Genomic DNA, 23,895 nt, shown 5'->3' with positions numbered 1-23,895 from the left:
CCCCAAACTGCCCGAAAACACGGCTTCAAACTCGACGTGCAGAGTTGTCATGACAACCAACCGATATTCCGGAGTCCAGACTGGGTGTTGCGAAAACCGGGCCCTCGAAATACGAGCAAAATATCCAACTTCTCCCCCGAAGCGCAATGGGTCAGTGTACAATTATTTTGTCAAATAAAAAATCAGCAGAGAGTAGGTTGCTGTGGGAGTTATAGGCGATAAAAACTGAAGTGGCTGGCCAAAATGGAATTTATTGCTGAACTTTTAATGCACAATATGCGAAAAATAAAGAATCGTGTTTTCTAAGTTTGAATTACTAATTTCCAAAACGTATAATATTATTATTCATATAAGTTTAAATAATTGTTCTACATTTTAAGGGTACTTTTTAAGAATGTACCATTAAATACTGTCTAAAGATACTTTTCACAGCTTTTTGCACCCACTCACGCCATCTGATTCCTTTTTTGTATATTATCAAGGGTTTTGATTGGTCCCTTGGTGTCCCTTGTTTTTAACATTGTAGAATTGCCCAGTAAAAGTTTAATAAATAAATTTGATTTGGTTTTCTGTTTATTGGCGTTGTTGTCCTCGCGGTGGTGATGTTAATATCCCGAAGTATCCATCGCCCATGTAGATCTGAGGTTCAGCGGGACCAGTGCCATCTGGATTGGTCTTCCAAGTGATCGTGAGACAGGGCTCCCCTGCTTTCAGATCCTTCGAGGGTAGTGTGATGTGATAATCCTCGGCATTTCCAGTCCCTATATTATGTTTGATGAAGATAACCGGTTGTTGAACTGCAGGCAGTTGTTGATGCGTTGCTTGTTGTTGAGATGGATTCACTGGAAAATATACACTTTTTGAAGTAAGATTTTTGTTTATCTTAATTTGTTGATAGCAAGAGATTGATAACCTTTAGCAATCACTTAAAGGAACATAAAATCATGTGCAACTCTGAAATAGCACAGAGATTACAAAGTCGACTTACATGGTTGGCTCCACGCGCAGGCAATCAGCAGCGGACAAAAAGCCAGAAACTTGTGCAACGCCTCTGATTTCATAATTTATTTATATGCGGTCTATGTGGAAATATAAACAAATACTGTTGTTGTCTGGCTTCCTATACTAGATGCAGCAGTTCCAAATTATCTTTCGATGACGACGACGTCCTCACTCCGAGCAGTCTGAGCTCAAACTGTTCGATCGTCGTAGCAACTCGGGATTATTGCCGTTCTTCCCGCCCTCTCTGTTCTCCGGCTCCATCTACCTGGTATTCACCGAGTCTACTTATCAATTTTTCCTGAATGAACAAGATTTATTAGTAAACAAAGCTGAGCGCTGTAGCATCGATCGATTGAGAATCTGGAGCTGATAATCGCATTTAATCTAATGAGAACAAAGGAAAAATCTCTGTAGTGGCCATTATCAAAGTATTAATCACTATGGGAAGATAATTTTATATAGTTCAAAGAAATAATTTACATTCTCTTTTCAGGGAATAAGCTGGTTATTTCGCAATTTTAAGGGAAAGTATTAATTTAAATTTGCTTCGTTTTTAAACATGTAACTGTTGGATTTAACAGTCCCCACTTATATTAGTTTAACAGCGAACTGCTTGAATAACTGCTTGTGTGGTACAGTTTACTGCTTCGCTGGCACGAAGCTCTTGTTAAGCGTACTGCTTGTGGAACGTATGTAAAGCAGGAAATCCACTTCAAACGGAAGTGGATGCAATCTTGCATTTATTTATTTCTATAATATTTAAGTTTAAAAAGTTCAAATATTTCACGCAATAAATAAACTTTGCAACAAATATTTATTTTATTTTTTAATTTATTTATTTTATTTCCTTAGCTTACGAAGAAAAACATGAAACACATTTTTCAATTAAATTACAAAAAACTAAACAAACAAGCTTAGCAATAAATCTAAGTGTCTTTTATAGTGAAATCTTAGAGCAACAATTATTATTCAGTTAGCTTGATTAACGCGTTAAATTTAAAGTATTGCTAACAATAACATACAATTATCAAATTTAATTTAAAGTCGCTCAAGTACGCCTTGACTTAAACTTAATTATAAATAACAATTTGTGTCATTTTGATGTATTTTGTTTAATGTATTTTACAAATGTAGCTTTATAATGCTTACGTTTACATCTTTTCCGTTAAATAAGAATATTGCAAATTATTTATATTTGTAGGTTGGTGTTCCAGGGTTTTCTTTCTCTAGATAATTCTTTCCAAAGTGCACGGGACTGGGGCGGGTCTTAAGGGCACTTGGGGGGAGGTACTCGTACATAGAAACTGAAATACTTTTTTAGACTTTCAATTCGAATTAAATACTCTTGCCTTGCCCGTGGACGGAAACCGTTGCTTACGAAACAGAACTTTTGGCCTCGGCCGATTGAACTTAATGCATCCTTGTTGGAAGACAAATGAAAATAATTCTCAATTTTCAGTTGCAAACTATCAATTAATTAATGAGGGACAACTAACAACTACATCTTTCCCATCTTAACATTTCTTTGTGTCTTTTTCGCTACTGTACACAGTCTTTGTATATTTTTTTTGTTTTGCTTTTTTTTTCTCGTTTGCTGCTTGTTGAAGGGCTTAACTCTAGTTGGTTGAAACCATCTTACACCTCGGTGCTGTGCGTCTGAATGCGGACTTTCTTCACGCTTCCGTTGCGCCGCATGGGTGGCGAACTTCCGGATCCAGAATAGCCCGGATTTTGAATGCCTAACGTTGGATCCGGCCGGGGTCTCGGCTTCTTCAGACTCGATCGCAGTGGCGAGCGTGTGACCGAGTCGAGGGTGGAGCCATTGGAGACGCTGGTCACCGTGGTGCTCATGGAGGCCACACTGCCCGCCGTTCCCGCTCCATTCCGGATTCCGCTGTAGGGCTTTCCGGAGGCGTCCGTCACCGAGACGCCGTTGCGACTGCGCGGCTCCTTGAAGCCCGGATTGTTGAACGTGGTGGCACTGCCCGGAGATGAGGCATCCAGCGCCATTGTGGGATCTCCGCCGGGGCTGCGCGAGTAGATCACATCGTACAGGGCGGCCACGAACAGCGAAACGGTCAAAACAATCGCCACAATCTGTAAAATTAAATGAAAGACGTTATTGTATGAATTACAGTAGTTGTATGGTATAAAAGAGTGAATTGGATATCAATCATTCCTACTTTTAATACCAGCTTTTATGCTTAGTAATAATAAATATGAATGCAATGCGAAACCTTGCTAAAAAGTTTTGTTTTGAATCCATCATCGACCACACATATAAATGTATTTAAGTTTGCCTGATCATTGTTCCAACAACTCCATTAATCACCTGTATATAGAATGAAATGCCCCGCGATATCTTGAAGCCAAAGCGTTCCTGCTCGTCAATTTGCAGAGCAAACAAAACCGTCGCTATGATGGCCAGTACACCTGGAAATATATATAAATTAAATAACATTTCCTTATCGTTCTTAGCCAAACCCATGTGCACTCACCGCCCAGCAATGCCAGCATTAACTTCACTATCACTAGAGTTGTGTAGGGCATAACCACCTTCTCCCTGGATGAGATCATCGCGTGTTGAATGACCGACAGAATGCAGAAGATGCCCAGCACGGCTGAGCTGCCAATGGCCAAGAGTCCACTGACAAAAACTGCATCTGCAAGGGAAAAGTATGAATTTATTAATTATCAATTAATATAATATAAAGAAGATTAGAGTACTTACTGCTTAACCTAAACTTAGACACGTCGTTGCCGCATTTCTCGCGATTATACGTCAATTGCTTGCAGACCTTAAACGGTCCAAAATAACCTCGATCGAAGTCATAGCCGCCTGTGAATTTAAAAACGGAATTAGATTACTCAAATTAAAGTGTGAATACAGTGGGCACTCACCCGATGGACTATCGTAGTAACCCCAAATGGGTATGCCAATGGCCACAGATGCCAAGGCGAAGCAAACAAAGCCCAGACAGGTCACCCCAGCAGCATAAAGTGTCGACTTTGCCATGTTTTACTGTACAGCATAACGATAACAATGCAATTGAGATCCAACGAGCTGAAAGAGAAAAAAAAAAGAACAGACGTTAGCATTCTACTACAGACACTTGTTTAAATAATCATTCTGCCAAATTGTGTCAAATGTCTATTGACTTTGAGCCACATTTGCGAATCCAAACGAAAGAAAATGTCATTGTCAAGCGCATCTGAAATGCGAGCACGACGATAAAGTAGCTTAGCTGTTCCCCGAAAATCTCCTTATATGCATTAGCAAATGTACTTATGGTGGAACCACCCACATGTCGTACATGCCATATCCCCACCCATTCGAGCACTTTGTCTCCTCACGAACAATTAGATCCCATTCATACATAAAGAGCTACTTGCCGCCGACCTTGAGATTGCATAAAAAAGGCCAAGAAAAAATAATGCTTACGCAGAGAAATATCTATCTTTGTGTAGGTCGCACTCGCATCTGTATCTGTATCCAAAAGATACACACAAGCTCTCGATTGAGTTTTTCTCAGTTTGCCAGTTTGCCAGTTTGCTTGTTTTCCGTAAGCCGATTTCAGCAGCAAACCAAATTCCTCTTACATGTGATTAAAATGCTATTATACAATTTTTCTCGAGTATCTATATCTACCACCAAAGGCATGTTTTACACGAGGAATGCCAGTTATTTTTTGACAGCTCTCAGCTAATTGATGAGCTATTAAAGACCGTGTGCAAAATTAGCTTTAAAATGACAATTGGTCTAATGATATAAACAGGGCAGATACTTTTATTAATAATTGAACGTTTAGGTAATTTGATTTAAATGGAAATAACACAGAATGGAGATTATGTGGTAATGGAATACTTTAAAGTGTTATTAGTAACTAATTGAGCACAATTACGTTAATGAAAATATGATTAAAGAATCCATTCAAAAATCACACCTTATTAAATAAATAAATTCATTTAAAAACGGAAGCTATTTTTAGTGATTTACCAAATTTTATATATGTACATAGTTCGAAAGTACCTTGTTTTGCATAACCACAGTGTAAGTTTGCAGACCTACTTTACAATCTTCATTTGTCATTTGGAATCCTCTCAATATAGGTATATCTACTGCAGATCTAGACGGTGAATGTCTGCTACCTTCATGCTAATAAACTTAGCAACCTTCTCAATGAGCCACTCATACCACACTCCTCTCGTAATGGCATCACTAGTATCACTTGCAAGTAAGTCGAGAGTCCTCAAGTCGAGAGACCAGAAACGGCAAGAGATCGCAGTGCGCATTGAAATGCCAGAAAACAGAAACTGGAGACTGGAGACACCCTCTGCCCAAGAAATCCAAATGAATCCGAGATGAGGTTGCCTCACCTAAGCAACTGGGCAACTGAATTGGAGTAGAGACTCCGATTCTGACGATGCCTGCCAGACACTGTTTGTTGCTCTTAGCGGTAAATGCAGAAAGGCGAGTCTGAGGGAGGGGAATGTGTGCCGCCCGTCTTGAATTACCCCAACGAATGCCGCGAATGGTTCTGCCTCTTGGCTCGAAAGTTGGCCAAGAGGAAGGCTTGACTTTGCTCGCCGAATTGGAACGAAGATCTCGAAAAGCCGCAAAGAATGGTTCTTCCGCAAAGAATGGTTCTTCGCTGCTAGGGAATTGGGCAAATCCCATGCAATAATATCTTTATTTATTGTTGAGATTTAGAAAATGTAAAGATAATTATATGAAAGTGCTACTTATTACCACCAATGCACTCTTAAAATCGAATATCTGCTTGTTCTGGTGATTTTCCGGCTCTGGTTATTCTTCCACGTTCTGTATCTAATCCTTATTTATTCTGCAACTTTGTTGTGCGACTAACAAATGGCAGCCAACCTCAAGATGCAATCTTGGGCCGCAGCCCAGCTAAAAGCCAAATCAAGAGGCACAGCCAGGCCAAGTCAAAGTCAATGGAATGAACTCTTCTCAATTGTGTCACGATCTTCAACTTGCATAAATTTCCCGTCGGTATAATCCCATCCATTTCCCTGCCGATCGCCCACAAGACTCGTCGCGTGGCTTCTTTTATTTTTGCTCCATCCTCGTTTTGTGGCCATCACATCGCCGATCGTGTGTAGGTGGTCGAAAAGGTGGAGAAAAGGCCCAAAGCGGTGTTTGCAACCGGCGACTGAGTTATAAAGCTCTGGGCCACTTCGATTGCCCGGCTAAGAGCGTGATTCAGAGGTGGTGTGCATATGCTTATATGATTTACACGCCGTGCGTTGGTGTCAGGAGAGTACAGTGTTTTTCAAAGCCACAATTTAACTACCATAAAATATGTGTATATATTATTAGTAAGCCTTTATGAAACTGTCAGGTTATGTTAGAAAAACCTGAGAATGATTTTAACATGGAAGTATACTATAAGGAGTTTATGGTTAGAAGAAAGACAAAAGGGGAAGCTTTGAATGAATAATAAGTTTGCAGTAAATGGAGAATTCCTAAAACTCATGGGGCTGCCACTTTAAGTGGTGGAAACCCACCAGATCTGTCGATCATGGGGCATGTAGCAATAACCATGAATCAAAACTGTAATTTGCAAAATATCTTCGTAAGAAAAGTACCCAGAAAAGTGCTAGATTTAGTTTATCTAACTTAAAATTGAAAAAATATTTTATTATGAAATTTTCTTATATGCAAGATAGCATTACTATTATTTAAGGTAAGCCCAGTTCCTATTTATATATTCATATATTGCATGTATCCAAATGTGTGCTACTTTTTATTACAACAACCATCAAGGCATTTTGACTTAACACGAAAGCAGCACCGTCAATTGCCGTGCTTGGCAGTCATTAATCGCGACTTAGTCACCCCGTTTCGACTTATCTCTGACACAACTGCAAACTTAAAGTTCAACCCGTACCTCCATTAGCATCTCAGCCGAGGGAAATCAATTAAGTTGGGAAAGGAAATCCAGGCAAATAAAGCAATTTAACGCTGATCACAAGGGAAAAGAAAGGCCAACAACCTTCTGAAAACCTTCTGTCCAGACCAATCCACTCCAGACCCGAGACCCGATACCCGAGACCCATTAGCCTCACTCACTTAACCAACAAAAGTGCCAATTTTTCCAGACTTAGGGCCAGCGTAGCGCAACCCAAATAAAAGGGAACTTAGACTAATGAAAAGTCGCTTTTCCGCGGAAATTGGGTCACCAGTGGGAGCGAGTCAGCCGGTCGAGGAACCCAGACAGGAAATTTACTTCAATTTGTCGGCCCAACTGGACGGGGATCGACTCGCAGGTCTGCAAATCAAATGGAACAAGAGAGAACGCTATAGTCGAGTTCCCCGACTATCTGATACCCGTTACTCAGCTAGTGTAAGTGCGAAGGACAGTTTTTGGCGGTTTGTGGGCGTTAGAGTGGGCGTGGCCAAAAGTTTTTTGGCAAATAGATAGAAATTTACAAGACTAATACAAAAATGAAAAAATATCAAAACATTTTTCAAAAGTGTGGGCGTGGCAGCTTTGGGCGGTTTGTGGGCGTTAGAGTGGGCGTGGCAAAAAGTTTTTTCGCAAATCGATAGAAATTTACAAGACCAATACAAAAATGAAAAAATATTAAAACATTTCTCAAAAATGTGGGCGTGGCAGTTTTGGGCGGTTTGTGGGCGTTAGAGTGGGCGTGGCAACCTGAATCGACAAACTTGCGCTGCGTCTATGTCCCTGGAGTCTGTATACTTAATCTCAACTTTCTAACTTTTGTAGTTCCTGAGATCTCGACGTTCATACGGACAGACGGACAGACGGACAGACGGACAGACGGACAGACGGACAGACAGACGGACGGACAGACGGACATGGCCAGATCGACTCGGCTACTGATCCTGATCAAAAATATATATACTTTATATGGTCGGAAACGCTTCCTTCTGCCTGTTACATACTTTTCAACGAATCTAGTATACCCTTTTACTCTACGAGTAACGGGTATAAAAACGTGTCGCGGACTCTCTCCTGCTGCCTCTCACCTTTCCACCCCTCGACTCACATTGCCCCACCTGCATAGCCCACCTTTCTGCTATTGATTTTCCACCCAATCGCTGTGGAAATATTGTTTGATTTTAATACCGTGGAATAGGTGGGTACCATCTCTGGATCTAAGAATACAGCTTCGTTTACTAATGCAAAAATTGCTTTGAAGAAAAAAATATTTTTTGAACACCCATGCTGACTTCTACTTATAAAAAAAGGGATTGGAACTATAGTAAATCCATTAGCAAATGCTAATTTAACATATATAACATGTTGAAAGGGATATCCAAAAGTCCTTAGATCAGATACCACGTTCTGAATCGTGGTTAGTTGGCAACGCGAGTGAAGAGTTTTCCGTACCGTATTTTCCTTCTTTTGTTTATGTTTGGGCGCACTTGTTGCCATGGCAAAGTGCAAAACAGGCCACAACAGCTGAGGAAAAGTTTGCGCCGTTGCCTTGGGAAACTGTGTAAAATTGGGCACAGTGGAAATTTAATTTGGCCAGCGGCTCCTCTTTTTTTTGGGGTAGTAAATACACTTGGCAAGCCAAAGTCAAGTGAGGTTAGAACTTGTCTTAATTGAGTGACGGAGCAGGCGGCTAACGAAATTTGGGGTTATTTTCGCAAATTAAATTGGGGTTGGCTAAACGAACTTTTCCTAACCGTTAGTGGGATGGAAAATTAAAGATGTGCAAATTGTAGGTGCTTCGCTATTTTGTGTTGTACTTGTCATTAATTCTATTTTCATTTGTGCTTTTTAAGATACCAGTTATTTGTAATTACTTGGCTATCTAGGCACAGCCATTTCTCGTCTTAAATAGATTTAAGAAAAAGGTACGCAATGTTTCCATTACAAAGAGTTATGCCTTACTTAAAGATTCCAATGCTAAATTGTACGATATGTTAAGATATGCTAGCGGAAGCGAAAGAGAAACACATTTGTAGTTTATTTCCGTTTGAACACAAGATCTAAAAGCTATTTAAGAAGCTCCACTTTCTGGGGAAAAGACTGATTCCCAGACTCCAGCAATCCCATTTATAACTTGGAGAAAGAAAAAAAAGATAGATCTTGGAAATGGGTCAGACTTGTTTTAAGAAATGGAAATGTGTTGGCTCAAGCTGTTTTCATCTCTGTTGTCATCGTTCCTGGTTGCTGGCTTCATAATTGCCGTTCTTGTTTGATTTGCGGTTAACACATTTGACTTCGGGCTACCAGCGGAAGCTCCCGTTCGCTGTCTCCATCTGGATCCCTATTTCCCGGTCGCTTGGCGGAAGATTTTCACGTCTCGGTGAATTGTGAAAAACTTTTACTTGGTTGCCGCTTCTTTAGACACTTCATTTCTTTTTTTTTTCTTTTTTTGGGTGAAAGTTTTTGTCTAACAAAAGCCCTATACGCTATCTATATGCTGCGATCTCGTTCGGTCGCACTCAAGCATAAGTAGTTCAGTAAACTGTCAGCGTTTTTCTGCTTCTTTTTCTATACTTTTCAGTTAGTATTTATCTATCGTTATGACAAGCGTGCAGCATGTTGCAAGTGCGACAAGTTGTGCAAACAACAATCAAACTGCCAACGCCCTCGAAAAGTTGCTAGCCATCCCTTACACTGAAAAATAACTAGCCATTTAAATCAGAAATAATTCGTTACAAGAAAGAAACAAATAAAATCCCATTTATCCGCGAAACATTAACAAGTATCATCTTGGTATAAATTTACACCATATAATTACTATATTCTCTGGATTTAATGTGTTTATTTAATTCTAAATAAGTAGCAAATGAATTTTGGTCTTGTGTAGCCAATAGCTACTAGCCATCCCACAAAATCCTCCCGTTTCCCAACCGCTTTTCATATGTGTGTCAGGCATTGTCATTAGGCAGAGGAAAAGGGAAGGAAAAGTGGGCAGGCGTCTCTGGTACCAACACTGAGAACAATTTGCTCTGTGGCCAGCTGTTGGTGCCCCACTTTGCGCCCCACTTCGTTCCATCGCTTTCATCATCCCAACCCCCATCATATTTTAATGCCACCACCCATGTCGTCGTTGTTATGTTGCTGCATGGACAAAATCGCTATTTACATACATGTGCTGCATTTTACATGAAACGGTTAACCATCTTTCCTTCTTGGCCGTGTCAAACAATTAAGCATAATTGCTGTGAGGCAGGCAACAAAAAGGGGGAGGTGGGCGGGGGCGAGGGGACAAAGGGGCATGGCTTGGGGCATGTTTAGTTAAGTCTTAGGTTTAAGTTTTAGTTCGGGGTAAGCTCGAATGTTTATTGTCTAAACAAGCATGTTCCAACGTTTTACGCATTAACTCAGCTTCGTTACAAGTCAAGTGAGTCAGGTTGTAAACAGGGTTTCTTATTTATGACTTTGTTGCATATTCACGTACGGCTTAATTGGAAATTCAATGCTGATATAGTAGACTATTTGAAATGAAACTAAGAGTAGTTATAAACAAGTTACCATTCCACTCCATGCGATTGATCAACTTTAACTTGCTCATGTAAATTATTATATATACAATGAATTGGAACAAGATTAATACACACTTCCATAAACTCACTATTTTGCATAAAATTTGATATATCTTAAATTAATTTACAATAAAGCGCAGTTTCGCCACTCCTCGCCCATTTGAAAGTCTTCACTTCCATGGTAACACAATTTGATCTGCTTGAATTGCCACCCAAGGCGAGACTAGCACGTTCTCTACTCGTATAATGATGATGGCCCATTGTCGTCTATTCATTTAATTTGCTTGTGCTAATTTCTCGCATGATACGGCAAAAGTCACACGAAGAGTCAACAGAACCGAACAGATTGAGGAGCTGGGGCTGGGGATCGGGAATAGGGGATTGGAAAGGGGATATGCCTCGGTCGATTCAATAAAGTCATTAGCTAAAGTAGCCAATGCATCGGGGACGATGCATCGCCGGTCCAAGATGATAGTAGAATGGAGCGGCTTGCAGCTTGCGGCTCACTGAATTGGCAAATGGAAAGTGCAACGAGCCAGCGGCTGATGCTGCTGCTGTTGCACTGAAAAAAAAACAATGCTGGTCCCATGCTGATAAGGAAAATTTTAGTGCATCTCTTTATTCCTCAACATCTTATCATAGATTAGAAATAATCCAGGTGTAACAGTGAAAAACTTCATTGAAAATAATACTTGCTTAACATTTGAAGTATTTTAGATTACTGTTAGTATCATAAATTAGATGATTTTACGCTTTTGAACACACAGTATGTTTTAAAGGCGAAACTCTATTTATTGAGGGTCTCTTGAAATATATGTTTTAAATAAACATATCATAACTCAACATACTTTCTCAGTGCGAGTTGCCGCAACTCACGCGGTTCTTGCTGCTGATGTTGCAAGAACGACTCGTGTGCATGTGTGTGCACATTGTTAATGGCTGCCGCTGTCAGTTAATAATTCTGCGTGCCGCTCACACGCCCCAAGGCGTTGCCAACTAACTAACTAACTAGCCAACTCCCAAAGATGGCCCGTTATCTGGCTGGGAGGCGATTTATAGTCCAGAAAAAGCGGAAGCCATGGGATTTATGTGGATAGCGAAAAGCACGAGGAGGTTCCCAAGAAGTAATTGCCATTTATTTCGCTTAATTCGGCCTAAAGCAAAGCCGCTGGCTAAAACTGACAAGTCGAAAGTATTATTTAGTGGTTAGCATATTTGCTTTCCTCATGACAGTAACATATTACAATATTAGAATCATATGTTAAAGGGGAAAAGAAAGCTAGAAAGGAGCGTTACAGATTAAAAATTTGTTATGTTTTCCTCCATGACACTTACTTATTTGATAATGAAAAAGTATTTTTTAAGCACTGCTAATTTTTTAAAATACATATTAATTGTGTTATGTTAAATATCAGTTCACTAAACACACCTTTCCCTTATTTACTCGCTTCAATTTACTTTAGAGCAACACAGACCTTCTTCAGCTTTATCAGATCAATTCGACACTTGCAACTCCACGCCAATAAATAAATAAACAGAACAGAACAGAACCGAAACGCCTGGTACCATCGGCTCCCAGAGGCTCCATAAACTGCTCAGATGGATGAATGGCCAACTGGCACTCAAGTGTGTCTGGATTTGGTTTTGGGTTTGGGTTTCCAGGCGAAAAGTGCCCAGCGATGCAGTCGATAAATCACGTGCGCTGCTCATCTCAAAAGGCGACTGTGATTGTGATTGCGATTGCAAAATGCAAAATGCAAAATGAAAATGCTGTTTCCAGGGCTCAGACTTTTTTGGTCGACTAATTAAATAGGCAAACGTTTTGGCCAACTAATTAACAATCAAGAGCACGTCAAAGCGGACTTCCATAGAAGCAGGTGCCATTAAGCGAGGGGAGCAATAAACTTTTTAGGTGACCTGAGGGAGGGCTTTCTAGCATAATTAATGAAAGTTATTTCGCATAAAAAGCAAAGGTTGAGCGACGCATAACTGAGCGTGTAGAGCGATAAAAATATTTCATAGCCAAAGTATTCATAAATTTCGCCAAGCATCCCACTCAACAATTGACTACTAGACAAGTTTCCCTCAAGTGCAGATACATTTATACATCCACGAACTCCCACATCAAAATGGAATTAACATAAAGCTAATCAGTCGCAGATATTGTTGAAAAACAAGTTTTCATTGTCCGTAATGAAGGGGTAATGAAGCCAAAGGTTAGCGAAAAGAAAAGCCTCTAATGAGGCCGCCGCAAATACTTCAATCGTAACTTGAGAATTTCTAGCTCGACTAAATGGCCATTGAATAGATGGGCATATTTAAGATGTATCTTTCGGTTGAGTCATGCGAGTATTGCCGATCGTCTTTTGGCCGCTGCCCTTTTAATGTAATTTAATTTCTGCCTCATTCCAGTTGGCAGTTATTGAACCGGCTGCTGATGTCTCTCGCTCGTTCGTTCATTTATTTATGATTGTTTTGTTCAGCACTCGCAGAGATCAAGGGTGTATTGTGTCAATAATGATAATTTACATTATGCAATTTGTTAAAGTTGAATGGAGAAGCCGAAGTGCAATACGAAAAATGCTTTCTGGTTTTAGGCTCTATATATATATTTTGCTTTGTTTTAAGGAAAAGCATTTCTTCTTTTGCAAAGTTTCTTATTTTCAACGAGAACCACGCGGCGTATACATAATTTTACAACTTTATTATGTAGCAAGACCAGTTTCTGTTCATTTCATTTGCCCCTTGTGCATAAAAATGCGTTTAAATTAAAAAGAATGAGAATTGAGAAATACAAGACCGAGGCGGGCGCGGTTCAGGTTAACAACCTTGACCGCGAATTTTTATGAAGCCGAAGAGTGGGGAACCTTCTTTGGAGTGGCATCAAAGCTGATTCGGCAAATATCTCGTGTTCTCGGTAAAGAAAGCACTAAAAATATTCATATGAAAAGCGTGCAAAAGTGACTGTTAACAAACTGGCTAACTTTATAATTAAAGAACTGGATTCTCTGGCAAATACTTACTTTTAACTAATTTTGTGAATCCATTTCAATTAGCGAAGCCATGGCTCAAGGAGTTTCCCTTTCTGAAAGGTGCAGCAAACACAAATCAGAGATTAGAATAGAGTTGTTTGCAATAAAGAAAACCAATGAGTCAGTGGGATTTGCCAGTACTTCATTGGCTCATATGTGGTTCAATATTTGCATTGCGTATGTACTTTTCAACAAACGTGGTTTAACCAGGCTATTAAGAAAATTAACTATTAAATCAATTAAGTCACACCAAGTAATAACAATTTCGTTTACAATCGACTGCCGTTAATCACTTCCTCTAATTAAAAGATAAGCTTGAAACGCAACTTCACTAACAACCTTTGCATCAACATCGAGTACAGCAACAATTACTTAAACTCTTATCATAAACAGGGAAGGGGAAGGGGATCGACCATCGTGCCTTGAATCGCCGAGTTAAAATTGGATGACAATTACCCCAGAGACCCGGAGAGTCGAGCAAGAAAATTTCAACGAAATTTGTATGCCACTTGCGCAGCAGTGACAGTAGTTAATGGAACCTGGAACCCCCTCGCAACCGCTCGCCTCGACGCCCCTGTCTCTCAGATGCGTGAATCACGTTAGTCGGCGGCGTGACAATGGGTGAAACGCAATCAAAAGTACTTAAAAACCCAACCGAAAGTTGACAGGCATCCAAACGATTCGAAATAGCTTCGCTGATGGCTTTCTAATTTCCTTGTGCGTCTTTTCCACAGTGTTGGGCAAAAAAAAAACACTTTAATTAGAGACTTGCAGTTCACATGAATTATAATTGACCCCCAAACAAAAGCGGAAAACTAGGCGAGCAAATTGTTGTCGTTTCTTGTGGTCTCTTTGTGTGAGTTGTTATGTGTGTTATGCAAGTTGGAGCATTTAGTCTTGACCTCTCAAGCAATTTTGATTGAGCAATTGGAAACCACCCAAAAAAGAATTCCAAAATTGTCGTTCAATTTCGGGAAAAGGCGAATTTCGTAATGAAAGCTTCACAAATTCAATGAAAATTGATTGTCTTGCATATGCAGCGGCAGATTTATGGTCGTTTTCAATAGAAATTATTCAAATCTTATCAAATTATTTAGAACATAAAGTATATACGAAATTAAATTTATGATAATTTTAAATTAAATGAACGTACATACATTCTTAACGTTGCATGCTTAGAAATTATAAGGAAAGCATTAAAATTAAATCATCATTACCTAAATGACTTAGAAAACTTACTTCTGATCAACATGCGAGGTATAATATTAGTTAAAATGGTAAACGGAAGTGCACATTGCAAATGAGGGTTTGTTTGTAGCAATGCTATAAAATTGGTTGTGTTTTAAGAACTATTTTATTGGATTCATTAAGAATTAAATATGCAATCAAAGAGTAAGCTAGAAGCGAGTGGATTGGAAATGATTTTTCCATATTTGGAATAACTTCTTATCCCTCAGATATGTTCCAAAAATGGAACCAGTTGTAGAATTTGTAATTGTCCTAGGTGGCCAGTAAATGTTCCGTTCATGATTTACATTTAAACTTTTTTGAAATGTTTCCAAGCCAGAACCCGATGTTTTGGCAGTCTATTAAGTTGAGTTACCAGCGATTGGAAAAAAGTTGAGTGCTGCACTTTCGCTGGAAGCCTCACCCCGATTAATTGGAAAAGCTTCCGTCTGCCGCAGCTCACTTTTCATCTAATTTCCTGTTTGACAACGCCAAAAGCAGTTTCAATTTCGAAACGAATCAATGCGGTGGGTTCTGCCCCTCTCGTGCATTCAAACAGCATATAGAACGGAAAGTGGATTCATGTAATCAAAGTTTACGCAAAACCCTAACAAAAGACTCGCTGAACCACATCCTCCGTCCAAAAAACGAGAGCAGCGCACTTAAATAGCTGCATAAATTTCAATTAAAATGCAGCGAAATAAGAAAAATAACAACCAGACTTATGCCGCTAATTTGTAGGGAATGGGCCCTTTGAAAGATGAAGCAATCCATTGCAAACTCAATTAAAAGAACACTTAATTACGCATTCAAAGTGTGCGAACGTGAGAGCAAGAAAGCGGGAAAGAGACAGGCATAGAACACTTGTAATGGGGAATGCAATAAGTAAATTTGCATAAGACAAGCAAAAGTTTGGATTGACCGTGAAGTCGAGTGCACAGACAGTGCAGTTTTACAGTGGAACTGCATCGGAAGGTAAGAGATTATCTTGGGGCACTGAATGTTGCTGTAATATTTGCTAACATTTTGAAACAATAATTTCAAGAGCAGAAAAGGAAGATGCAAGCTAGAACCATCACTAACAAAATCTATACTTGTTTACTAAGTTATACAATTCGTTCATTTATTTTTATTCTAGTTCTACAAACTATGTATAAGTTGCACTTTAAAATTAACAAGAGGTCAAAATGGAATGATATTATACACCTGGTGCAGACCCACTGTTCAATAACCAAGGCTTGTTGGCTGCTAACCCTATCTCTATACCTTTCTCCTTCTAACCGACTTCTTCTCTCGCTCTTCGCAATGCACGAAAAGCTGACCACGCAAGTGTGACGTCGCCAGTTGTTGTTGTTGCGGCTGCTGCTGCGTCTGCGCAGTTGTTGCTGTTGTATCCAACGCTATTTGGCCACTCAACCAAAGCTCCCCATTTCTCATTTCCCACTGCCACGCCCCTCGTTGCCCGCCCCATGCGACAGACGCCGCCCTGCCCACATTATGTAAAGTTGAAAAATCCGATAGGCGTGGTCGCCAAACAACAAACAAAAATTCTTTAACACGCATGCAACTTGGACATGTTTACTTTTTTAGTCTGTTTATAGAGATAAAAAGCTAACATATACAACTATCAAATTTTGGAACATGCAACATTTAAAACCATTTTATTTTATAAATCTGATAAGAAACGCGCATTGGTTTTCCTAACTAAAGTTAGTGTTTAGAAATATCTTATTAGGAAATTCTGACCAAAAAGATATTTGATTCCTTTGAACTTGTTTGTTATTTTTTATATGTAAAGTAAAAATTAACAATTTGTGATACATTTTTTTCTCTGTGCAACAAAGCCAATAAGAAGAAGAACAATACCAACGACCAGTTTTCAGTTTTTAAGACATAACGGTGCTTGACGTCACCTACTTTTCACTTTGGATTTTGGTTTTTTGGTAGATGGAATACCTTTTCTTATATGCGTGTGTGCGTATGTGCTCCTCTAACCGTTAAAACCGGTTTTCCTTTTTGTTTTTCTTCAAATTTTCGGGCATTGAAAACGAAATTTATTTGGTAATTCAGTTAGAAGAAATTGAGAGGAGAAATGTTTGGCCTGTGGAGTTTTGACCGAGTTTTCATTTCGATGGGGAATGAGCCACAGGTTTGTAGTTGAGTTAGATATAATATATTCATACACACAAAATAAAAATAAATTATTTTTATTACCAGTTAAATATAATGCAGCCACTCTTTAAATTAATTTAGGTAATAAAAAAGCTTCTAATGCCTACAAGAAGAATAAAAACATTAAATAATAACGATATTTTTCAACGACTTCAACTTTAACCAGTTTCATATAAACCAATTTGCATATTAAAACCATTTACCGAACCACTGCTCAAAACTTGATAAGTAACTTGAGAGATAAGACGACCAAACGTGACCACCACGAATCGGAAAAGAAAGATGAAACCAAATGAAAACATTGGAAAATCATTCGTAGAAAACGCGTGCCAGGGCTAAGAAAAGTCGAGTCTTGTAAAAAGCCCATAAGAAAACGTGGTAGAATATGTATGCATATACTTGATCATAGTTATCACCTTTGATGTAACAGGATTTGTCACCATGTCACTAGCAGATACCTTTTACTCTGCAAGTAAATTTGAAATGGCTTTATGTTTGCTTGTATGGAAATCAAGACTGGAGAATCAATGATCATGACTAATAAACACTTTTTTATGTTTGGATGTTTTTCCTCAAACCAGTTACATAAGCTACAATACACATTATATTACTTTACTAGCAACGAGTATCTAAAAAACCGAAGATATGTCTACCTTTTCTATATAGAAGATTGCTATCTCTCTTCGTGAGTCTGGTATTTAATTATGTCTATCAGAAATATAAGTTTATGCAATTCTGTTGACTATAACTTCTTAGAAGAGATGTTCCTCAATCAAGACTTTAGTATATCTTCCTTAATTAAACAAGATTTCTATTGTATACAAGCGAACCCTTTCGTATTCCTTTCACGTTGCCAACTTCGATTGTTTATTATTTTATTTGCTCTTGGGGGTGCAATACATAAAATAGTGTCCCTAAAATAGACCCAATGGCACAACTCTGTCGTGCCTCAGAAACTTTTTATTATCCCAGTTTTATGAGCACGTAAAACGCTTGGCTAGAAATAAAGTGTTCATTGAGCAGGCGAACTCTTTTGCTTACTTTGGGCCACAGATAATTTTACGTGGGCATATCCCACCTCGAATGTCCTCATTTCTCTTCCCTGACTTCCCTGACTTGACTTTTCGTCCGCTTAATAGGTCAACTCGGTCAGGATTAGGTCACATGGGCTGCGCTGCACCCACTTTTCGGTTGGCCAAAAAGGCCAAGTTGGTAATTAAATTTGAGGTCAGTTCGTCAGACGAGTATCTAAATGTGGCAGGTTGCTGCCTTTGTTGTCGAGTTGGCCAGAAGCTCTTATCTGCGAAACCGAATTGTAATGGATTCCCTTGCGTGTCAGATTGTCATCATTTGCCTGAGATCATCAGAAGGGAGTCGTAAATATAGTTTGTCAATCTTTCGCTTGGCTGCCCGCTCTGATGGCAGGCAAAGATTGTTAAAAAACACACACGACAGTAACCAGGAAATATACTTCAAGTTAGGGGATTTATCTTTCAGAGCTTCAGAGCAATTTTCTCATTTTATTAGACTCCAGAAAAGGGCATACTGATTACTGTTCTCGAGGGTTTTTATCTATGACATCAGCACATGGAGTTATTGACCCATCTTGTATACCTTTATTCAATTATCACACTTCATAAACTTTTTTAGGTTGTAGAATATCCATTACCAAAATTGTAAGCAAACATTTAATACTTTATTAAATTATTGAGCTCCCAAGCATGTACTTGGAATTTCTAAACTAATTTCTTGCGTTAGAAGGCAGTTAAAGTTTTATTTTTAATTTCACGACTCGCTTTTTTTGCCCCTTAATTAAGTGCAAAACCGCACTGCGACAGCTTGTGACAAATTTGCTGTTGTTTTTGCTTTTGCTTTCAACTTGCTTTTCTACTTGCAACACGGGCAAGAAGGAGAACTGTAATTTGGTTTAATTGCCTCACAACATTTGCTAATTAGGTTTTACAGTTGGGGGGAACTCTTATCAGAATTTGCGAATGTTCTCCAAGCGCGGAAAAAGTTTGCATATTTAAGTTGAAGTCAGTGCCCATTCCCCAGATTTCCCTTATAGCCAACACCTGCTGAGCTGCCGTGACTGAAAGTCATTTAAACTGTTTTACTTGCCAATGTTGTTGCTGCCGCTGGCATAATTATTTTTATACATATTTTTGTGTTTAGCTTTTCAAAGAGCTGCGTTGGAGCTTGGCAAATAAATTAGCAAGCAGATTTCAAGGCGAAACTTTTGCCTTCTGCGCCGCGTAGTGCAGTGCCCCGAAGTTGCAACTCTTTTCGGAATTTTTAATGAGCCCCGTTGATAAGCCAAACGGGGTTATGTTGGTGGGAAAATAATATATGCCGCAGGAAATTACTGGCTTGAACAAGTTCATTTTATTATTTGAAATGCAACTATGGGTTTAACCGTATTTCGTTAAGAAAGATAACTAACTTAGATATTTTTGTGTTATAAGATTGAGTAATTACAAAACTAATTGTACGTTTTGAAGGTCACTCTTGTATAAAAATGTCACTCAAAGATTGGAGTATGAAGCTAAAATGTATTTATATAGTAATTTTTTGTTTTCTGCAGTAAAATAAGTGAAACAAAGGAAATCAATGGATAAGTAGATTGTCTATATATGTAGATACGTATCTTAAAAGTACATTCTTATCGTGCAACATCATTGCATTCTTTCTCTATTAATCTTGTCTGAATCACGTTTTTAGATACGAAATCTTATCCCACAAGCTGGAGAATGTGAAAGTAAACAGATAGAATAAGATGAACATTCCAAAGATTTGATCAGTAGACTTTTAATCGTAAAAAGAAGGAAAATAAGAACGCCTTAATGTGTTATTCTAGGTACTGAACTAGGCTTAAAACAGGAAAATTCCGAACAATTGACCAATTTTTATTTATTTAACAGAGAAAACTAGAACTTATTTATTTCGTACTGTTCTAGCAATTGGTCAAATTCGATATGCAAATTTGATCGTCTTATAAGAATTTCCAGCTACGAAGCAATCCGATTCGATTCTGTGCGTGGTAAGCGGTTGCGATATATGAGACACACATATGAGACAATATTTACAGTCCAACCAGTGCGAATTGCCATTCCAATCAGAGGTAAACAAAAATCAAAAGCCAATGTGAAAAAAATGCCAACAAACCTGTACGAGTTGTTCGCTGCCGCTGCGCTGCTGCCGCGCTGCTGCCGCCGACGTCTGCGTCGAGAACTTCGGCTTTAAAGCTCTCAGACGGAGTTAATGTTGTTGTTTTTGCTGCTGCTGCCTTTTTGCATGTGCAAATCGAAAGAGAGCGAATGAGAGGGAGCGATGGAGCCCACTAATACACGCGCGATTTGACAGGTAAGCGAAACACGGCGCAAAGAGCAGATGAGGAAGAAGAAGAGGCAGTAATGAATGATCGTCGCTTTAACTTTTTGCTTGCATTGGTATGCGTGTGTGCATTTCTGGGAGTTAACGTTTAACACTTTTAGCCTTGGAAATAAATATATTCATAATGCACTTTCCACACTGCTCCTAACTGATTTACATAGCTCTCCAATAACTAACACTATTTTTAAACACGCACACACACACTTTCAAGGCGCGCCGGCTGCGCAAGCCACTTTTGTTTTAAGTTAGCCCACGTACAAGAGGCGAAACAGCGAAGTCCGTAGCTCGGATTTTAATGCGGCCAGCGCGGCGATATATCGGCGACTGAGTAGCAGTTACTTTTCGTACCTTGCCGTCAAGTTCACCTGGCCGAAAAGCTTTTAAGCCCGAGCTCAGTGCAGCGCACTTGTGAGAAACGCACTAGCGCGTTGGACATCTGGCTATTTTCACGACAAATCTGGCGGGACTTCAAAATTTGCACCTCAGGATAAATATTTCTACGGGAATTCGTTACAAAAAATGTTAAGCAATGCTACATGATCTAAGATGTAACTAACAAAATACGTCTACGCGAATTCATTAAAAACATCTTAGGCAATGCAAAGTTGAATAAATATGGACGGAACCAGCTATTGAAACGCGCGGAACCAGTTCATCGACAACAGAGTTGCACAACAGTTCAGCAGCGGCGAAGTAAAAAGTATTTCTTTTAATTAAACTGCGTTAATAATGCTGCGAGCGGGTTGCCAGCTGCTGACGCAGTCCACCCTGCCCACCGGGAAGACGGTCGGAAATAGCTTCGCCCTCGAGTTCGTCCGCTGGCGCAGGAAACCGCGCTGGCTGCCGGTGGCCAAGAGCAAGATGTTCCGCGTGCCCGAACGCAAGAAGCAGTCGGAGGAGGAGCGCACGGAGCTCATGAGGCTCCACAACCAGTACAAGTAGGTGCACCAGCGCCAGCTTCTGTTCCTCTCTTCTGTTATCTTCATCTAACTTAATTTCAACTTCTTGTTTTAGAACACAGCTTCGCTCAGTGCGTCAGTTTCTGAGGGAGGAAGTGGTGCGCCATGAGGAAACCTCCACAGCGGACCACATCGTGCTCACTCCCGAGCAGGAGGAGGCCGTGTTCCAGCAGTGCGTGGAGGCCAACGCCGCCTGGAACGCATCAATAGCCAAGGAGCGAGACCAGCGACTGGCCAAGGAGCGCGAGGAAAAGGTGGCCTACGTCCAGGAGCGACTGGAGGCACGACAGCTGCGCGAGGAGGAGCGCAAGGAGCAGGCCAACCAGCGGGTTCTGTTCGAGATTGAGCGTTCCAAGACCTTCATCACTAGGGAGACCTTGGATGCAGCCATTGAGACTGCGCTGGCCAATCCCGTGGACCACAACTTCGCCATCGATCTGGCCGGGAATCTTTACCAGGGACGAAGCACATCTCAGCTTCCAGACGCCACTGGCGAACCCAACCAGCAAGTTTTGAGCAATTAATCAAGTGTCTAAGTTTTTTGTTACATTAAAAAGCTTTTTAGCTAAATTTTGTTTATGGGATTTATATTTCATATCCCCAAGCTGCAAACCCGATTTTCTATGCTCAATATCGAACCTTTTAATGTTCCATAGTTCGAGAACTTGGTCGTAACATTGGTAAAACACTTAAAAGAGCAAATCTGTATTACAAATATCTATATTTTACGTTTATATACGTCATTTAAGATAGGAATAACTTAAGCTTAGGCGCAGCCTATTTACAATATTACATATCTACCATGGGGAAGTGGGTGCTACGTGCTCGGTACTGGATTCGTTCGCTTGGATGCCGCCTCCTGCTGCTGGAAAAGGTGCACCCAATCTGGAGTGGCCTTGAGTTTGGCCTGAATGGGTCCCAAATTGATCATATTTCCACTGCGTTGCTCGCGGTTTGCGGTCACAGACATGAGCTCCTGCAGAAAACCCGGATCCAGACCCATATCCAAGTCGAAGCGTGTGTCTCCCAGTTGGAGCTTTACACGACCGGACTTGTACCTCAGAATCTTGCCGATCTGTCCTTCCTCCAGCTGCCGTAGTATACTACCCTTGGGTCCGTTTGCGCAATTCGCTGCAGGACTGGCGGGTTCCGATTCACTGGTGGCCTGATGATCTGCTTTAGGTGGTTCCGGATCTTCGGAATCGTCGCCCACACAGGGCAACACATCTGGCAGTTGCATGAGAAAGATCTGCGATTCGCTGGAGTCCAGAAAGTTGCCAATGGTGCGCGGATAGCGACCGTACTGCAGTGGTGGTTCCTCCAAGCTGGCTGTCTGAGCAGCCACATGCAGCTGTTGCAAATGCTGGGCCACTGCCAAAGTGTCTGGAAGCGAAATCAAATTAAAATATACCAATTTAAAGGTGTAGGACCTTACCCTTTTGTGTTGAGGTTGCACTGGCGTCTTCTTGCTTAGCTATCGGCGTCTTTTGGGTGACCCAGAGTCCTGGCGATTATAAATAAATAATGGATATACATTTCTTCCGCCTGCGCGTATTACAAAATTAATGTAAAACTTACCCTCCTTTAACAGGATGGGCTTGAGTGCCATCTCAGTCTTGTTAGCCTCCTCTTCGCTGAGCTCGCCGCCACTGGCCTCCGATTCGCCCAAGAGCTCCTTGATACGCTCGGCCTGGCCCTTGTCGTCCTTGCGATCCACGCGTTTCCTGGTCACAGCCACCTCTTCACCGCCCCGTGCATATGCCGTTCCATTTCCTGTTGATCTTCGCACATGAACATCGCCTGCTCCTTCGGAGAAGAGTCCCTGGGTCTGGATGAGCGTCGAGTTGCCACCGCCAGCGGAATTTCCACCTCGACCACGTGTGGCTCCTGTGCCGTTGCCACGTCCACCCCTGCGGCCGCTTCTCGGTTGCGTGGTGTCCTTGGACGTCTTGACATTGCTGTGATTCATATGAGATGATGTAAAGAAAGATTCCCCTTGGGTAATTCAACTACTCACGCATTTTTGTTGCGCACAGCATTCAAGTTGGGTGCAAAGACCTTTTTGCTGGCTGTCCCAGCGCCACGCCCACCGAGGGTTAAGTCGCGGGCGGGCGTTAGCCTGGTCATTCCGTTGAGCGTCTCCAGTGGGCGTGCCCCGCCCCCAGACGGACCATTATTCGTGGTGGACCCACTGGCTCCACTGATGGACGAAGCTGCTGCTGTGGTGACCGTCATCCGCTTCGCTGGCATGGCGTTCCATTCGCGCCGCCCGTCCCCTGGAAAGTTGGACCGAAGTCGCTGGCCTCTGATTTCCTCGTTAGTTCGTTGGTTTTGCGCTAGAATTCCCGCAGACTTCTTTGATTTTCCTTTGAGGTTAATGGGAAAGCTGAGTCGATACACCACATGCCGATACACCGTTGTCGATAGACTTCAGTGTTGCCAGATGACATTCGTTTTGCTCATCATATATCGGATTTTTGAACCGTGATTGTAGCGGGCTTCTATCGGTTATTTTGTTTGACAAAACATATAAAGTGATCAGCATTGAAGTATAAAGATAAATAAGAAAGATAGCTAACTGCTGCAGTAAGCCCCAAAGCAGTTTATTTATATG

The 23,895-nt window shown here is 40.7% G+C and overlaps 4 protein-coding genes across 5 annotated transcripts; 1 reads left to right on the top strand and 3 right to left on the bottom strand.

Moving 5' to 3' along the window:
* Nucleotides 1–551: 551 nt before the first annotated feature.
* Nucleotides 552–1,218, bottom strand: LOC6534247. The gene is made up of 2 exons (XM_002094893.3): nucleotides 989–1,218; nucleotides 552–842 (listed from the first exon to the last, which is right to left on the bottom strand). The coding sequence occupies exons 1-2, from the start codon at nucleotides 1,059–1,061 to the stop codon at nucleotides 574–576; spliced, it is 342 nt and encodes a 113-aa protein (XP_002094929.1). The 5' UTR covers nucleotides 1,062–1,218; the 3' UTR covers nucleotides 552–573.
* A 698-nt stretch (nucleotides 1,219–1,916) lies between these two features.
* LOC6534246 lies at nucleotides 1,917–20,655 on the bottom strand. Of its 2 annotated transcripts, XM_015195035.3 has the most exons (7): nucleotides 20,095–20,655; nucleotides 13,522–13,583; nucleotides 3,904–4,066; nucleotides 3,734–3,841; nucleotides 3,501–3,665; nucleotides 3,335–3,435; nucleotides 1,917–3,099 (listed from the first exon to the last, which is right to left on the bottom strand). In XM_015195035.3, exons 3-7 carry the CDS (start codon nucleotides 4,016–4,018, stop codon nucleotides 2,638–2,640), a joined length of 951 nt encoding a protein of 316 aa, XP_015050521.1. In that variant the 5' UTR covers nucleotides 4,019–4,066; nucleotides 13,522–13,583; nucleotides 20,095–20,655; the 3' UTR covers nucleotides 1,917–2,637. The 2 variants fall into 2 exon arrangements, with proteins under 2 accessions (XP_015050521.1, XP_002094928.1); XM_002094892.4 differs by lacking the exon at nucleotides 13,522–13,583.
* Nucleotides 20,656–20,969: 314 nt separating this feature from the next.
* LOC6534245 (probable 28S ribosomal protein S26, mitochondrial) lies at nucleotides 20,970–21,851 on the top strand. Its single transcript, XM_002094891.4, has 2 exons — nucleotides 20,970–21,260; nucleotides 21,337–21,851. Exons 1-2 carry the CDS (start codon nucleotides 21,052–21,054, stop codon nucleotides 21,803–21,805), a joined length of 678 nt encoding a protein of 225 aa, XP_002094927.1. The 5' UTR covers nucleotides 20,970–21,051; the 3' UTR covers nucleotides 21,806–21,851.
* A 134-nt stretch (nucleotides 21,852–21,985) lies between these two features.
* On the bottom strand, nucleotides 21,986–23,713 carry LOC6534244 (DNA-directed RNA polymerase III subunit RPC4). The gene is made up of 4 exons (XM_002094890.4): nucleotides 23,299–23,713; nucleotides 22,860–23,239; nucleotides 22,717–22,785; nucleotides 21,986–22,664 (listed from the first exon to the last, which is right to left on the bottom strand). Exons 1-4 carry the CDS (start codon nucleotides 23,529–23,531, stop codon nucleotides 22,099–22,101), a joined length of 1,248 nt encoding a protein of 415 aa, XP_002094926.1. The 5' UTR covers nucleotides 23,532–23,713; the 3' UTR covers nucleotides 21,986–22,098.
* Nucleotides 23,714–23,895: the final 182 nt, after the last annotated feature.

Source organism: Drosophila yakuba, chromosome 3L (assembly GCF_016746365.2).
Source record: "Drosophila yakuba strain Tai18E2 chromosome 3L, Prin_Dyak_Tai18E2_2.1, whole genome shotgun sequence".
In the NCBI taxonomy this organism is placed as follows: Eukaryota; Metazoa; Arthropoda; class Insecta; order Diptera; family Drosophilidae; genus Drosophila; species Drosophila yakuba.
The sequence above is the reverse complement of the archived record's forward strand: the minus strand, read 5'-3'. Positions and strand labels throughout refer to the sequence as shown.